This window comes from Serinus canaria, chromosome 2, assembly GCF_022539315.1.
Source record: "Serinus canaria isolate serCan28SL12 chromosome 2, serCan2020, whole genome shotgun sequence".
Lineage (NCBI taxonomy): Eukaryota > Metazoa > Chordata > Aves > Passeriformes > Fringillidae > Serinus > Serinus canaria.
The window spans coordinates 64,899,890-64,915,984 of NC_066315.1; the positions used below are offsets into that span (position 1 = coordinate 64,899,890).

A 16,095-nucleotide genomic window follows, 5' to 3' on the forward strand; every position below is an offset into this window, starting at 1 on the left:
GGCCGCGCCTGCAGAGCCGCGCCGAGCCCGGCGATACCCTGGACAGCGCCGTGCTGCCGCTCCGCCGCCATGGTGAGTGTCCCCCTGCGTCCCCTCCCCGCACACGCTCGCATCCCCCCGGGCCGCCGCTGCCCCTCTCCTCCCTGCCCCCCGCTCCACCGGGGCCGGCGGAGAGCCCCCGCTGCCCGCCCTCCGTGCTCCCCCGCCGCTCTTCCCGCTCCTACGGGCCACGTTCGGGGTGCGATTTTTCGGGGGAAAAGGGGGGGCATGGCCTCAGATGCCCCCAGCCCCCACGCGAGGCACTCGAGCCTCCGGCGCGGGTCGGGTCGAGCGGCTGAGCTTTGGCATTGTAGGGAAGGAGGGAGGGACAGAAGGACCCTTAGGGAGCTGGGAAAGAGGGAAGGGGGAGCGGGAGCCCCGGGGGCACCCGCGCAGCGCGGGGAGCCGGGCGGTGTGCGGGGATAGGCACGTGGAGGAACGCAGTCCTGGGTGGAGGGAGGGATGGAGAGAGGGAGCAAGAGATGCAGAGCCCCTGAGCATCCATCTCCCCGGCTGCCCTGCGCCCTGCCCCGCTCCGAGCAGGTGCATTCTGCTCTACTCCGAGGTGCGTTTGAGCGTGTTACATAAACCGATTAGTCCCGTTAATTTGTTGTCTTAACAGAAGCTCTTGCTTTAGCCATGCTATCTGTAGTGGAACACTTCCTCTTTTTTTTTTTTTTTTTTTCCATGCAATGAATGAACAATGGAGTTTTAGATTCTAGTTTGGCATTTAAAAGAGCTAAAGTGGAACAATGAAGTCACCTATTTAGCGAGCAATGCCGATTCCCCATAGCACATTGTGTCTTTGCAGTCATAGTAACTTTCCCAAAGGGGCTCATCCTGTTTATAAACAGCAATGCGTTAAGCAGACTGCCAACCTTACAAAGTAGGACACTATCAAAGATGTGTTTTGCAGCCTTAAATTTTGAGGCACATTGGGATGAATAATTTGGCAAAGCTTATTGTATCAGAAGCTTGAAACACAATTAACAACAGAGCCTAGTTTTTGTTTTATATGATTTAACAACAAAAATACTTATTTTGCCCCCCCAAAAAAATCTTTGCATCACGTGGTAAATTCTGCCTTCCTTGAACAAAAATCAGTTTGGACCCTTCCTTCCCCCATAAATCCAGACATGAAGAATATTCAAATAGTCATTCTATGAATTAACTTCAGTCTTCTTTCTAAAAGCCATGTGTCCGCCTCCTGTCAGTCTGAATCCATTTCTCCTGTGTATTTTATTTGTCACCAACTCCACCTTGGGATGATAGATTTAAGAAGACCCTATTGAAAACACCTGAAATGGAGCAGTAGTGTATGCTGCCTGAGCCCCATTAAAGTGACATAATTGTATTTCTATTAATTTGGAATATAAACACAAAAGCTATGACTAAATTGCCATAGCTACACAAAGCCTAAGTTAATACCAGCCATTGATGATGTCTTCCTTGTGGCAGAGGAAGAAGGTTACAAAGATACCTTGTGTTGCAGAAGGTAATGTACATTATTTATCAGTAATTGGTACAGGTAATACCCAGGTGCTCAGGAGTACTGAGGCAGCTGGAAAAAAGGTAAAATACTCTGAACGAGTTAAAATGATTAATTTTGATTCCTTCCAGGACTGAGATGAAGTCAGTTATACTAGTGCAAATCAAGGAAGGATTAGTTGGTAACATAGGCATTGGCAACCTTTTACCAATGGAAATGATAGCTGAGACCTACCCTTAACCTGTTCTTTCTGGTTCCTAGAGCTGTCCAATTAACCTTGACATTTTTCTTGAAATGGCTGGAAGCAATAACCAGAAGTCGCCATTCATGTGGGTTTGGATTAGCAAATTTTGCTCTTCTGTATGTCCAGTAATCTTAGTGTTCAAAAGTTGCTGACATTTCCCAAGCTTTGTTACTCATACATAAAGGCATTCTGAAGAAAGAATTGCCAATCTGAAAAAGTCCTTGATGTAGTATAAAGGCTGAAGGTTACTTTTGCTCTGAAAGTTGGAAAGAGTGTCCTTGGAATAATAGTTACTGAAACAAATACCTGAGCTATTGATGAAAGCTGTTGCCATGATGCTAATCCAGGGTTAAAAGTTACAGTGCATTGATTTCTAGGTGGACCTGGAGCTTTGGGGCAGGGGGTCATGGGGACATCAGAGAATACTACCAAAGGTATCAGGAGCAAAGGTAGGACAAACAGATTTTTGGCCCAGGTGGTGGGAACATTGATTGAGCGTTCCCTTCACTTGTATAGACATACAGATAAGCAGGCCTATGTTGCTAGTGTCCTTTAAACTCAACTGAGAGGTTTTTTTCAGCATCCTGGATGTTCAATAATCACTATTATTTGTAGAAAGTTGCATAAGAAAACCTTTTTGTTTGTTTGTTTTGAAACTACATTTTGCTGAAGCAGCAAACCACTGCCATTGTAAAGGATTAAGTATTTCCTCATCATCGTCACCGTATGAGGGCAACCACAGTGGCTTGGTTCTTCTGTTTTTGTAGTTCACTGCAGCTCTCCTTGCTTCAGTGAATCTAGGTCAAATTACACTGGCTCAGGATTTGGCTGCACCCTTGAACTTTAAACCGATTAGACATTTTGATTTGTCAGTGTATTTTCCATGGGGTCAAATCCCACTTTCATGGAGTAAGAGGGTGTATAACATTGCACAGTCATGGCAACTTATGCTTACAAAGATACTAGGTAGCACTAAGGTAAGCATAAACATGAGGACTGTATTTAGATATTATAGATACTTTGCCAGTATCTATACCTCTACAAGAATCCAGTGGTAGAGGGAGAGACAGAAGCTAGAATATGCTTTTCCTTCAGAGCCTTTGATATCCCTGTAATCTGAAGTCAACACAGAAAGACACCTAACTTTTCTAAGCATTCATAAGCGTCATGGTCACCAAATCAGGATATGGACCTTGATATGGGCATACACTGATGGCAGAATGTATGCAAAGAGCCCTAGAGAGAACAAAAAAATGCCTCTTCTTTGTTGGCTGTAGCCTAAATAAACCCATCTCACTGTCCATTGGTGTTTGTTAGTTTCTCTGAATACTGCCTGAGGAAGAGGATTGCAAAGACAATGTTCTAGCCCCTGAACAGTGTCACACAAATTGTAAGAAAATGTTTTTCAGCAGACAGAGATCAGCTCAGCACAAATACCTGATGTCACAACATCCAGTGCTACAGCACCCACAAGATCTCTCCAGCTCCAGCAGAGTGAAGAGAGAATGGACTGCAGCAGCCCTGCCATCCAGAACCAGAGCAGGAAGGCAGGGGTTTGCCAGCTGACACAGAATCAATAGGCTATGAGAAAACATGCTGAGAAGCTGCATATAAAACAGGACAGATAGGCTCTACTTGCATAGAAACTCAAGAAGAGACACTGAATCCTTTTGCACATGGTGGAATTGATAAGGGAAAAAAACTTCCAGGAACTGAAGTAAGAGTCCACTGAAGTAAGAGTCCATTTGCATAGCTACACATGCCTGCTTACAAAAACCTGCATGCCCTTGGTGTTGATCCCTCTCATCTCTAGGAAGATCCTCTGATTCTTGAAGACTGATCATTGTATCTTCATTACAAGCAGTCTGATCTGTGAAAAAAAGCACAATCCTCTTGTTCATCAGGAATTTGATTTTACATTCATTTAACTTTATAGCATCTCTTGACTTTATTGAAGAAAAAGGTTAATCATAGGCAAACACTTTAAATTTGAACCTCTGACTCAATCAAAAGTTGGGAAAATAACCTGCAATAGTATTTTCTTAAGGCATTAGTAAAGTCCAAAGTAAGACAAGTATAAAGGCTGATTTATTCCCTGATCTAAGCAAAATTCAAGTGTAAATAAATAGAATAACATTATAATTCTTCCTGATACTTTCATGTCATGCTGTATGAGAGTTTTGTTAAACACTGCCTGTAAAACTGATTTAAAAGGTGAGACATTATTAAGCATCATACAAACAGAGTCTGAAATCTATATTCAATGATAAAATAATATGTCACAAGTGCAGTCTGATTTGTAATTAAAGAAGGTAACGGAGAAGGGAGGGAAGTTATGAGGATGGAATCAAGTGTACAACTGCTTGTTCCAGCCAGAGAGCTGCTGGGATGAACCTGCCTGGTGAGGCAGTGGTGGAAAGGTACAAGGAGGATTGCCCAGCTGTAACAGAGAAGAAACACCCCAGGACATGCAGCTTTGTCACATTATAAATGCCACACTTCAGACTTTGAGCACACCAAATTATTCAGCCAATTTGTGAGAGCCTGACTGTAGAGCTTGTAAATCCATTATCTGGATAAACCCTCCGTGGCTTGCCTTCTCATATGCTAAATTCACGGGCCACACTGACTGTATCTTTACCCATGGGACTGCTGCACAGTTGACAAGTAGAGTACAATATGAATGAAGTGAATATTTATGACTTCTGTTGGGCATCTAATCTACCTAACTAACCACAAAAGCCACTTTAGGTTTTTGAGAAATAGTTAAATTCAGATTTAGGAGTGTAATTAGAATTCTTTACATCTTCAAGAAATAACTACATTATATTGGCATTAATACTGGAAGTACACTCTGTTGATGTCAGTCTAACAAGAACAGAGTGATAATTTTAAATATTGAGTTCATCTAGGTAATGACTTTTAAACTGCCCTCAATTTCCTTTTTTTCAGTCAAAACTGACTGTGATAAAGGTCAGCTTCCCATAGTGAAGGAAATCAAACCATCTCTGGTAGAAATTTGTATACAAAGATATGTAATTAAAGATTAAAAAATTAAGATCATTAAGTTTTCATCATTGCTTGGAGAGATTTTGATTTTTTTCACCCTAAGGAGGACAGATATGGAAATGAAGCAAGAAATAGTTCATATTCTGTGTCATCATTTGAAAACCAATCACAGCAAGAAATGGAAATTAGAAGTAGGGTAACCAAGTTTCAAATAAATGTCCTAATCCCAAGCATTAGGACCCACAACCAAACCATTCTTTTCCTAGTTCTTAAAGAATTTCCTACAGGATGCTAGTCAGTAGTCACCATTCCTGAAGCTTTTTAGCCAGCAAATACAATGTGGTACAGCAGCCTAACAGGGGGACTGACTTACACACATGATAAAAAGTCTGCAGCTGTTGTTATTTCCTCTAGGTGACAATAACTGAGGCAGTTTACAGACATTTTCTATCATTAGGGCATTACCATGCAGCACAGTCATTAGCATTTTTCTGCTGAGGAAAGTGTCGCTCTGGGTGTTTCCATGGTGCAACGGGTTTAAGAGTCTGGGCTTTAAAATTCCAGTTATGTGTGGATTAAACTCTAGGATACCCACTGTTGGGACTGATGGAGAAAGGGAGCTAATTAGCTTGTGCACCCTCTTATCCTGTGCCAGCAGACAGCGGTCTGTTGTCTGTGTTTTGTACAATTTTAAGAAGAGGTGTCCTTGGAGTTCATTAGGGTTTATTTAGAATTTTAAAAGAGGTAAATTTAGAATTGTTTTGGAGGAGGACACATAAGAGGACTTCCATATCCTCTGTTTTCTTCCTTATTAAGCTTGAAAATCAACTGTCATTTCCTTTCTTCTCCTTGTGCCATCTTCTTTCAACATGACTGAAGTCCAAAACATGAATTAGCATTTGAAATACAGGGTTTTGCCCTCCAGGATTTGAAGGAGAAATGGAAGGAAGAAAAACAAAAAAGTTAAGGACTAGTTTATAGAAGAAGATATTTCCTTCTTTAATTGTTGTTTTGTGTTCCCAAGTGACACTTTGGAAAGCAGACATCAGCTTCTATTTCCTTATTTCCTTATATTACACTTGCATTTTCACGTCCAACGAGAAGTAAAACGAGACTGTTTCTTGCATTTTTCTGTAAGCATGGATTAAACTGTTCCAAAAAGCAAAGTGCCTTCAAATTGGCAAGGAATAAATGGTTGGCAAACTTTTTGAGAGTGATTTCCTTGTCAGGGAATTGGCAGGTTTCTTGGTAAGGCAGTTCTGAATGTTACTGTCCGCACCTGCTTTCTCTCCCATTGCTGGCTACAGCCGGCCAAGTCACTTCTGCTGGAGTTTAAAAGATTACCTGTAAGGTTGTGCAAGTTCTGATCTGATAGGAGTTGGTATTTGTGCCAGAACCATGTTTTACTGTGCACATGGTGTAATTTCTTTCAGAGTTTTTCAGTAGTCCAATTCCAGGGGTAAAAATCATTAAGTCTTTATATGTTTTTATATTCATATGCTTGTCAATTTATTATTAAAATATCTTTATGTATTAAGTAATTTACACCATTTGCATTGTGACTGGCTACTCAAAATTATCCTCCTCCCCAAATTCAGATGCTTGTGTGATATGAAAAATATCCCATGCAATGGGATATATTTTAGAACCAGCTGCATCTGTCCTCTCAGCTGTTATATTATGTGTCTCCCTAAGGTAGCATTTCAGTGTTGCTTTGCTGTTACACCAGACTGTACTGTGGATTTAAATCTTAAAATCAGCCCTTCTTACCTAGGAGTACTCACTTACCTTGACTTGACTTCTTTCCAAGGCATATCTTTTAATACTGACAGAAAAGTATGCATGAAGCCAGAAAAATCTCCATATTTTGAAGTAAATGGAGGAAAAGGAAAAATCAAAGACTTAGAAAACAAGTGTATCAGAAACCAGTTCAGATTAGCAAAGTCTTTGTAGGTTCCTTTCTTCTTCCCACTTCCTGCTGCCACTGAAAGCAGAAATGAGAGATGTCTTCCAACCAGCAGTAATCATCACTCTCCAAGTAGCAGACATCTTATTTATGTGAGTTACCTAAGAAATCCAAATCTTCTCCCAAAAATTAGGTTCATCCACTGAAAAATGTGTTAGAAGAATCTGGATTCACCCTTAAAAGCAACATTGGAAATTTTTCATCTTGAAACACTGGAGCTATTGGCTTTATCTGGCAGCTTGGTGATTAGGAACTATGAGAAAGAACTGCTCAATCAGTCCCTCCCCAGAACGAGAAAAATTAAGTACATCACATCTCTAGTTTTATAGCATTCTTATTAATTTCCAGGGCTCTTTTTTCAGGCAGAAATTTAGTTACATATTCTATCTAAGATTTTTTTTTAATATGTGGCAAAAGCATCACAGATCTTCAAGCTCTCCTTTGAAAGCTGAGATACAGGTTGTGATTTCTTGGTGCTGAAACACATTTGAAACTTGTCTTTAAAACTGGCAATTTGTGCAAGGCAACAGAAGAGGTAGCATTTAGCTCTCTTGTTCAGCAAAATAGAAATACCTCTCCATTTCAGTGAAAACTGAAATGAAAACCTTTTGGGTTCAATGCAGTTATTCTTCCTTACTGCTGTAGACTTTGTAAGCCTGCATTTTAATAGTATCTGCAGAAATCTTTCAAAGATAAAAGGCTAGGTAAGAGTTATTTTGATTACAATAACTTAAATAAAAACTAAAAAATATCTCTCATAACCTACCTGAAGAAAAAGAACCATCATTTTCTCCCATTTTCCATTCACTAAATTAGCAGTAGAATTTTATTTCAAATCTGGTATAACTAAAATATCCCTCCAGGACTACATTTAATAGATTTTTTTTTTTCCACAAAATAATTTCTTTTTCATCAGTCAGGAAGTAATTTTCTTCTGTTTGCCAGACACCTTTGGGAGATGTCAGAATTCAGATCAGAAAGTGTTTTGATGGAAAGGTACAAAGTTGAAAGCCAAGATAGAGAGCAGTATCATTAAGACAGGTGAAGAAGGGAAACAAGACAGCACTGTCCCATTTCTCCCCCAGATGTTTTTTCCTGAGTTTAAAGGAGTGTGAGTATTTCAAGACTCTGGCTTGTTAAACCTCAGGTCTTGCTGAAGCTTGACATGCATACAGCAAGCACTTAGTAAACCTAACAGGTCCTGAGTGCTCAATAGGATAAGGAACATCCTGATCAGCTGAAAACAAAAAACCCATGCTAGTCCCTTGGTCTTCAGGAAATTTGGGGGTTCATGTGTTCTTGCTTCTTTTACAGAGGCATCCCCCCACTGTTCCACCTCCTAATATGAACAGCACTGATAAGACACTGGTGTAAGTGTAATTCTCAGAGCTTTTTATTGGATGCAATAAGGTGGTTGTTTAAGCAAAGAGGATGGAATATTATTCAAATGATGAGTCAGTGTAAGTTAATAACACTGAACTCAGTAACAAAGTAGAAAGCAACATGAGATTATTAAATACCTGTGACACTTCCTTCATCCATCCAGCATTAGATGAGGTTTGAGAATTTGTTACCTGAAATGATCATGCATTTGACTCCATAAGCCAGTTTAGGATATATTTTGATGAATATACAGCTGGTCAGCTCCTCAGGTTAATACTGCAGGTGACTGAATTTAAATTAGGAGAGAAACATATGCTCAGTCAGAATGAGGGGAGCTTTTGATTTCAATTAGAACCCTCAAATAACACAATGTTAATTCCTAGCTGGGGAGAGTACCAGAGGACATCCTCAGACATCACCTTCTGCTTTCTTTCTTATAGCCTTCATAAAAGAAATAATTCTAAATAGATGGATTTTCTTTAAAATCAGTGATACTTGGATTTCTTTTATTTTACCTGCTTACTTAATTCTCAAAACTGTCACACATTTACTCCCTCACCACATTTATAGATTGCTTAAACAGAGATATATATTTCTTGCTATAGTTGATTTTCCAGGGGAAAGCTTCTTAACACTGTTTTTTTACCTGAAACATCTTAGTACTGTATGATAATAAATGACTAGATTTACCATTTTTACCTTTACCACTCTTTCAGACAATGCAATTCACCAGCAAACAATTATTCTGTGTCTGCTAGGTGGTTTTTCTCCTTTAGTTGGGGGTTTTTTTTGAGTACAGAAGGTTCTCATTTTATCTGTTTTAAGGTTATCTGTACTGAAACTTAAATCATCTACAAGTGCCATCAGTGCTGGTTTTAATTTCTCCTGTAAAACAAATGTATTTATTGTCTTTACTTGTAAGAAATTGTCTTCTCTTCAAATAGTTATTCCTAACTTGTAAGAAATTTTCATATCTTCAAATAGTTATTCCTAACAACGCACATATGATGCAAAGTAAGAACTGATGCTTATCCTTCTTGGAAACCTAAGCTGGTGAGGATATTCGTTTTCTGGAAAGAGGTACTTGATCAGGGCATGTGATGTATATCAGGTCTCAGATACTTCAAGCTGACCTTGCCAGCAACTCTGTTTTTCTCTCACCTGCTATCTGTCCACTACAGAGCCTCATTGATGCTTAACTCTCAATGGAACCAAAATTTTTCCAAATTATGTCTATCTTTATAATGGCTGTTTCTTCTGAGGAGCAATTCATTCAGTCTGGATGGGTGTGACAGCCACTGCGGTGCAGAGCTCTCGTGGAGCTGTTACGGCACATGGAAATTCCCAACTTCAGGGGCACTTGACTGTCCAGGTCAGCTTAGGCTGATCCTATCAGATGATCTTCCTGAATGCTGAAGAAAGCTAGCTGTGTGAAAAGCCTCCACCAAGAAAGCTGATCTTCTAATACTGGGCATAATTACAAAGGCACAAGATGTATTGCAAGACCAGCAATACCCACTGAAGTACTGCATATTTTCTAGTCATGTTTGCTTTACATATTATTAGATATCGTGACATGATTACCCTTCAGATTTTTTTGGGTTTTACTTTTCTTCTTTCAGTCAGCAGTTACTGTCAAATGGTATCTACCATCAAATGATAAATTAGGAGATAAATGTCTATTACAACTCACAAGCTTGAAATCTACTTGATTTAAAATCTAAGGCACAGATTTTAGAAGTAGGTATTTTTACCAAAAACGTTATGCTTCTTTCCCAGAGCAATTTAGACTCCAAATTGAAAAGCTTCCTGTACTGAGTTTTGTGCCCACATTTGTCACACAGCAGTTAGACAGTTTTGACCACGGGTAATGACCTCAAAGTGAAATTGAAAGGCTTTGCATGTGTTGGAAGATTAAGGCTGAAACCTTAGAAGCTGGGATGTGAACTCTCTAATCCTCAGCAGCATGCTACAAACACTTCCCCCTCCTTCAAATTCTTTTCTTTCACCTTTTCCAACTTACATTCCTATAAATAGCTCAGGAAAGGCCCTATCCATTTGGGCAGAAACTACCCAAAGAAATGGCATGGCAAGTGACTGCAAACCAAGGAAAAACATTTCTCTAGTGGGCAAAAGAACACACCCAGGTCTCCTTCACTCAAGCTGTAAGAACAAGAGCGGCTGAGTGCTGGTACTTTTAAGGATGTGGCTAAAGCAGGATACAACCTGACCTATGTTACCGTCCCTGCATGGAGAGCAACAGATAGAAAACATGCACACACATACCTCAAACTTAGTTACCTTGTCAGGCTCCTTCATTCCCTGTTTTTGAAGAGAAATTAAAATACACTTAAGATACAAATTAAGATACAAGTGCTCCACTGCTGGCAGGGGGGTCCAGTGAGTCTGGCCAAGGGGACTGTTACATCCATGTGGAACTCTGCTGGTCTCTCCAGCAGCCAGCATGGAATTTACCCATCATGTGTTGGGTTATAATTGTGCTATGGACATGCCCCCTCCTAAATCTTCTGCTTCTTCCAGGAGCAGGGGGATGGGTACTTGCCCTGGTTTAATGTCCTTGTATAATTCAACAACTTGAGCAAGTTAGACAGAGTATGTATCAGGGTAACTATTTCCTCTGGGCAGGTACTTAGCCCAGTTTGACTAAGTGTTTATAGGTGCAATTTTCCACAAAGGAAAAACAGCTGGGCAAAATTCATCTTAGTAGATTTAATGTATAAATAAGACAATCAGTAGGGGGTTTGGGGGGGAAAAAAGCAAACTTATAATAATAATAAGCATTATTATAGATGTGCTTCTGTGGGTTTTAATCCCATTTTGTTCCTTTCTCAACTTTCTGAATTTACAGAGGTCAGTAAAAATCTTCATTTAGAGGCATTCATTTTAAATATAATTCTGGTTTTACTGTTACAGTGAAAAGCTTGAAAATATGACTTTACCTTCTAGATTGTGTAGATTTATGGGAACAAGAACTTGGTGGCTCAGTTCAGTAAAAATGCGGGGCAGAAGGGGTTTGATTTGGGGGATCTATACTAAAGAAGTCACTGCAAAAGCTAGCCAAAGATATGAACACCCTTTTGTTCCAGCTGTGCCAGCTCTCAGGCACACAGCACCATTCCTTTGCTGCAGTCACTGTCCTGCACAGCTCACATGAAGCTGGTACAGTGTATTTTAAGAGCTCCAGTTTGGATAGTTTCAATTAACCAATCCCTTTATCTGAAATGGGTAACAGCTGTAGAACCAGCACTGCCAACAGCTCTGCAGTGTCATCCCCAGCCCAGGGGAAAGCACAGCTGAGAAGCCAGTGCATGGCAGTCCAACTCTCCAGCCTGCACAGTGGCTTTCATGGTACTTCAAATGCCACAGATGTTTAGCTCTGATTTAGTTTTTCTGTATCTTTATAAGGAGTTCGGTTAAATAATTGCATCCACTTGAGACTGTTTCACTCATGAGGATGAAAGTATTTTCAGGGCCATTTTTTGTTACTGAAAAAATAAGGTATCCTCTGTTACAATTTTCTGTTTATGCATGGAACCTTTAATATTTGAAACAGTCTTCTGTGCACAGTCTCTAGCTATTGCAACTTTAAAGTACTTCAGGCGTATGAAATTGATACTAGTGAATTTCACAAATCCATAAGATATTGCCTACATGTACTGTACATGGTTAAGTGATGCAAACAAAATCTGCTGCATTTCATTCATTTTCTTACATACAGTACTTGTATAATTTTATATGTTAGAAGTGCCTTCTAATTCATACATTCTGACAACGAAACTTTGTAACTGGTTTGAAACAAATGTCAATTATGTAGGGAGCTGTCAGTTTTTCCATCATCTCTTACAGTTTTCCTTTTTTTTTACATGCTTCAGAGGCTGTATTCAATCTTCTACCACTCTTGTCCTTGGCAAAAGTGTGTCTACAAAGGGAATTAAAACTGCAGGAAAAAGTCTGAATTAAGCAATTATTTAGTTAATATTTTACAAGTTGAGTTCTTGACTTAGAGTTTTCTGAAGGGCTGCTGACAATTGCCTGTCAAAGATTACAAGATGTAAAAAGCACCTCAACACTTTATTTAATTTTTATATGTTTACATTTTAGTACTTTAATTTAATTTCTTGTCTTTTAAAGAGAAAAACACACAGCCCTACTTTTAAGTGTGCCCAGAGGAACTAGAAATGCTGCCCACACAGATTTTCAAATACTCCTGCCTTGTCTCCCCTGCCAGCAGCCGAGGACCCCCCAGGACCAGTATGAGCTGATTAAGAAACTCTGCCAAAACTGTTCACTGGGGGAAAGCCCCAGCCAGGGAACACATTTTATAAAATCCTTTTTGATCCCCCTGTCTCCATCAGGAGGGGCAGGCAGTCCCTTGCACATTAATCCCTGCCGTGGGGACACAGTTGCAGACATCTGGGACGGCAACCAAGAAACCTACTTCTTTGGCATAGAGTGCCCTTTGTCCTCCTGCACTGCCAGGATTGTGGGAAAAGCAGAGCTCTTGCTTTTGGGGTTTTTTGGGGGGGAATTTTGTTTTAGTTTGGGGTTTTTTTAAGGTTCTTTGTCCAACAAGCCACGAGATCGTGTGCAGAGGCTGAGCATCTATTCATCTTATATCGGGAAGTTTGCTGTGGAAAATGAAGAGATTTTCACAGTACTAAAAAGGATACGTTGTCAGCTTGTCCCTGTTTCTTTCTCCAGAAAAATGATCAATTGTGTATTCAAAGCACAAAATAAAGTCCTGCATGCATTATACTAACTTATAGAATAAGCTTCTCAGCAGCAACAAAATCTGTCTGCAAATAGTGAGAAAAAAATTTATCACGATATGGCATACTGAGAAAACTGAGCTGCTGGATAAACTTGTTGTTGTAATTCTCCTCTACCATTTCATTTGCTCCCTGTGCCCTTCTGGCTTATTTATTGTATGGGTCTAAATGTAGGATGCAAAATCTTTGTTGCAAAAACTGTGTAGTAGCACATGTGGCAAATTTTGGGCAAACACTCTACACCCCGTACATATTTGGGGAATGTTCTGTTCCAAAACTAAGCAATCTGGTAAATCCAAAGCCTTAAAAGGGTGATTGCCTCCTTTGTTTTGGTAGAATTATTTTCCTGTGCTTCTCAAAGTGCAGCTGGCTGTCTTGCTCTTATATAAGGTGAAATTGTATACTGGTTCTTCAGATGCAGTTTGGTTGGGCATCCTCTATCAAGCCTAGTTGTTTGGAAGCAGGTAAGTTAAGCTGTGCAGGCTTTCGCATTGCTGATGTAAAATTAATTCTGACACTGATCTGCCTTCCCAACGCCTTGTAAAGTCAACAAGAGCTGAACAGACAATTAAGAAAGCAACCAAAACAGAATTAACTTCTCTCTAAAAAAACTCATCAGGGTTCTTTGCTTGTAACTTTAAGACCTGCCTGCTCCAATGGAAACTTTCTGTTATTCAAGCCAGGATTGTTGCTTTGCTTGAGAAAGTGATGTATTCACTCAGGCTGTTAGAAGGAGGCAGAATTTTTATCTACTGTTTCATTTTTTAAGTGATTTCCTTTTTGTGTATTCCCTCACCATCATACATTCTTGTCACATCGTCACTGTCAGGAATTATGCTCCAACTCAAGTCATTCTGTCATTTTAAATCTGATTGTTAGGGCAAAGGAAAATGAGGTCAATAATTGCTATCATTTTCTTGGGAACTGCCAGGCCGCATCTGAGGTCTCCCTAGAGAAATCTTCTTTAATTACAAGTTAAGCTGATGTTCCCCTGTGTAGCAGGTAGAATTGAGCAGGATTACTTTTAAAAGGATTGCACTGATCAGCTTTGGTGACAGTTTCATTTTGAAATTCTGATAACAAGCAAGAGGATGGATTATAAAGATACAGTTCTTGGGAGTGTACATGACTGACAGATGCTGCAAATTGGGCCACAGTAGCAACTCTTCCTTTTTACTCTTCTTTTAAGGCTATATAAGATCTATTTTAAGAGCTGAAATTGGCTTGCATTATTTTAGTGATTACTTAGCATGTTCACAAAGAACAGAGCAAAAAAAAACTTGGGAGTTGTAGAAGGGAAATCATGCAAACAGTCATTCAAGAAAGGGGATTTTTCACTTGGAAACATTGTGACCCTCAGCCTTTGATAAGACCGAGAAATGAAAAATGTGTAAAGGGTGGAATGCTTTCAAGCACTTCAGTTATGAAAGGGTTTTGTAAAATCAAGTAAATATTAATGGGTTCTTGAATCACTTTTCTTCTAACCCATGCAATTGTAGTGCAGAAACCTTCCAAGCTTTTTTTTCTTGTACTTAAAAAAAACCCAAACAAACCTTGAACAGCTGATTAAATTTGCAAAAGCAATTTATCTCACAATAACTGATCTGACAGTAGTGTGACTGGTAAAACAAGTCTTGCCTCATTTTATGGGAGCATTTAATATTTTCTATGACTCCTAGCAGGTTGCATAGTCCAGAAACAAGACTCATGTCTGAAATGTTTTCACTAAAATTATTCTGTCTCTTAGTGCTTTCTCACCTATGGTATTGATGTTTTAAGCTGATTTGAGTCCTGATGGAAACCATAAAGCAGCTATTCCTCCAGCCTTATTCCCATGTGTGGGATGAGCAGGTGCAGCGCTGAGCAGGACTAGAAAAACCAAGTGAAAAGAGACCTCTTATTAAACAAAATTTAAAATCCCAAAGCAGAAGGGAGCTAAATATTAGTGCCCTTTTATCAGAAGTGAAAAGTCTGGAGTTTGTTGGCTCCCCAGCTGAAAACAGCCCAAAGTCTCATTTCCAATGTGAGTCACCAACCATCAACCCACAACTGATCAGATTTGAGAGAAAACTGTTCCTCCAGCATCTCCTGGTTGTGAAGGCTTGTCCCACAGATCTGAGCCCGCTTTTGGCAGCAATGCCCAAAGCCATGCAAACAGTTTTTAGGAGTTTTACTCCAACTCAAGTGTTGCACAACTCACTTCTCAAATGTAACTGCACTAAAGCAGTACATGCTGGGCTTTGGGCTTTCATCATGCATTATTATAAATTTGTCAGTACGAGGCAGAGCTTGCCCTTCTACTTCACTACAGCTAAAATCTGGCATTTTCAGAGAGCCATAAGAGTTCTCTTTGTGATACCTCTGTATCACGAATTGAAACCCAGTCTTTCAGAGGAACAAGGGAAAAATAGAAAGGAGGGTGTTTCTGTTAGCTAGGAAGAGAGAATGAAAACACAAATGCAAAGCTTTTACAGTTTGATCTTCATTTTGTATCCCAATTTTTTATAAAGGTGAATGTTAGAAGATCCAAAAGTAAGTTGAATTTTTTTCCTTTCATTGCATTGGGTTATCATCCATTGCATTTTCCCTTATGTGTGAGATAATTTTGCCAGTCCCTAAGCTGTTGTTTCAGACAAGCAGCAGCATGAGGGGTTGTCTATAGATTCACACCTGTAAAAAAAAGAGAAAAAATTCAGCAGTGAAGGTGGATATTGCACCTGAGAGGGATTACAGCTGGTGTGGGGCACTGTGGTTACAGCCCTGAGCAAGATGGGGTGCAGGCATGTTTTGGGAAAGAGCAAGCAGAGCAGGTCTCCTTGGGTCACTCTGCCATTCTGAGGTGACCAGCCAAAGCCTGGCCTGGAGCTCAGAGACCTGAAGCAGAGCGTGCTTGATGTTCTGGGGGCAATGAGCAAGCTCAAAGGGATAAAGGGATCTGCTTCCTCAGGGTGAGGAACACTTGTACCCACAACTTGTACTCAACAGGTGCCACGTGGGCAGCAAGGCAAAGGCTCTGCCTTTAGTAGGTCACTGCTCCTCTTAAAGCTCTCTGAGAATAATACTCAGAGAGCCATTAGATGCCTAAAGATGGGTTGTTAAGGGAGCCCTGTGCTCTGACTCATGTGGAGGCCACCCAGACTCACACTCCACAGAGGAAAGTGTGGCAGTTTCTCAG

The 16,095-nt window shown here is 40.1% G+C and overlaps 1 protein-coding gene across 1 annotated transcript in view; it reads left to right on the forward strand.

Annotated features, from left to right (window-relative positions):
• The window catches only part of ELOVL2 (ELOVL fatty acid elongase 2), a 50,478-nt gene continuing 34,383 nt past the window's right edge, over positions 1–16,095 (forward strand). Inside the window, exon 1 of the mRNA XM_009088706.4 lies at positions 1–72. Coding sequence (XP_009086954.1) covers positions 70–72 — 3 coding nt within the window. The 5' untranslated portion in view covers positions 1–69. The remainder of the gene's footprint in view (positions 73–16,095) is intronic.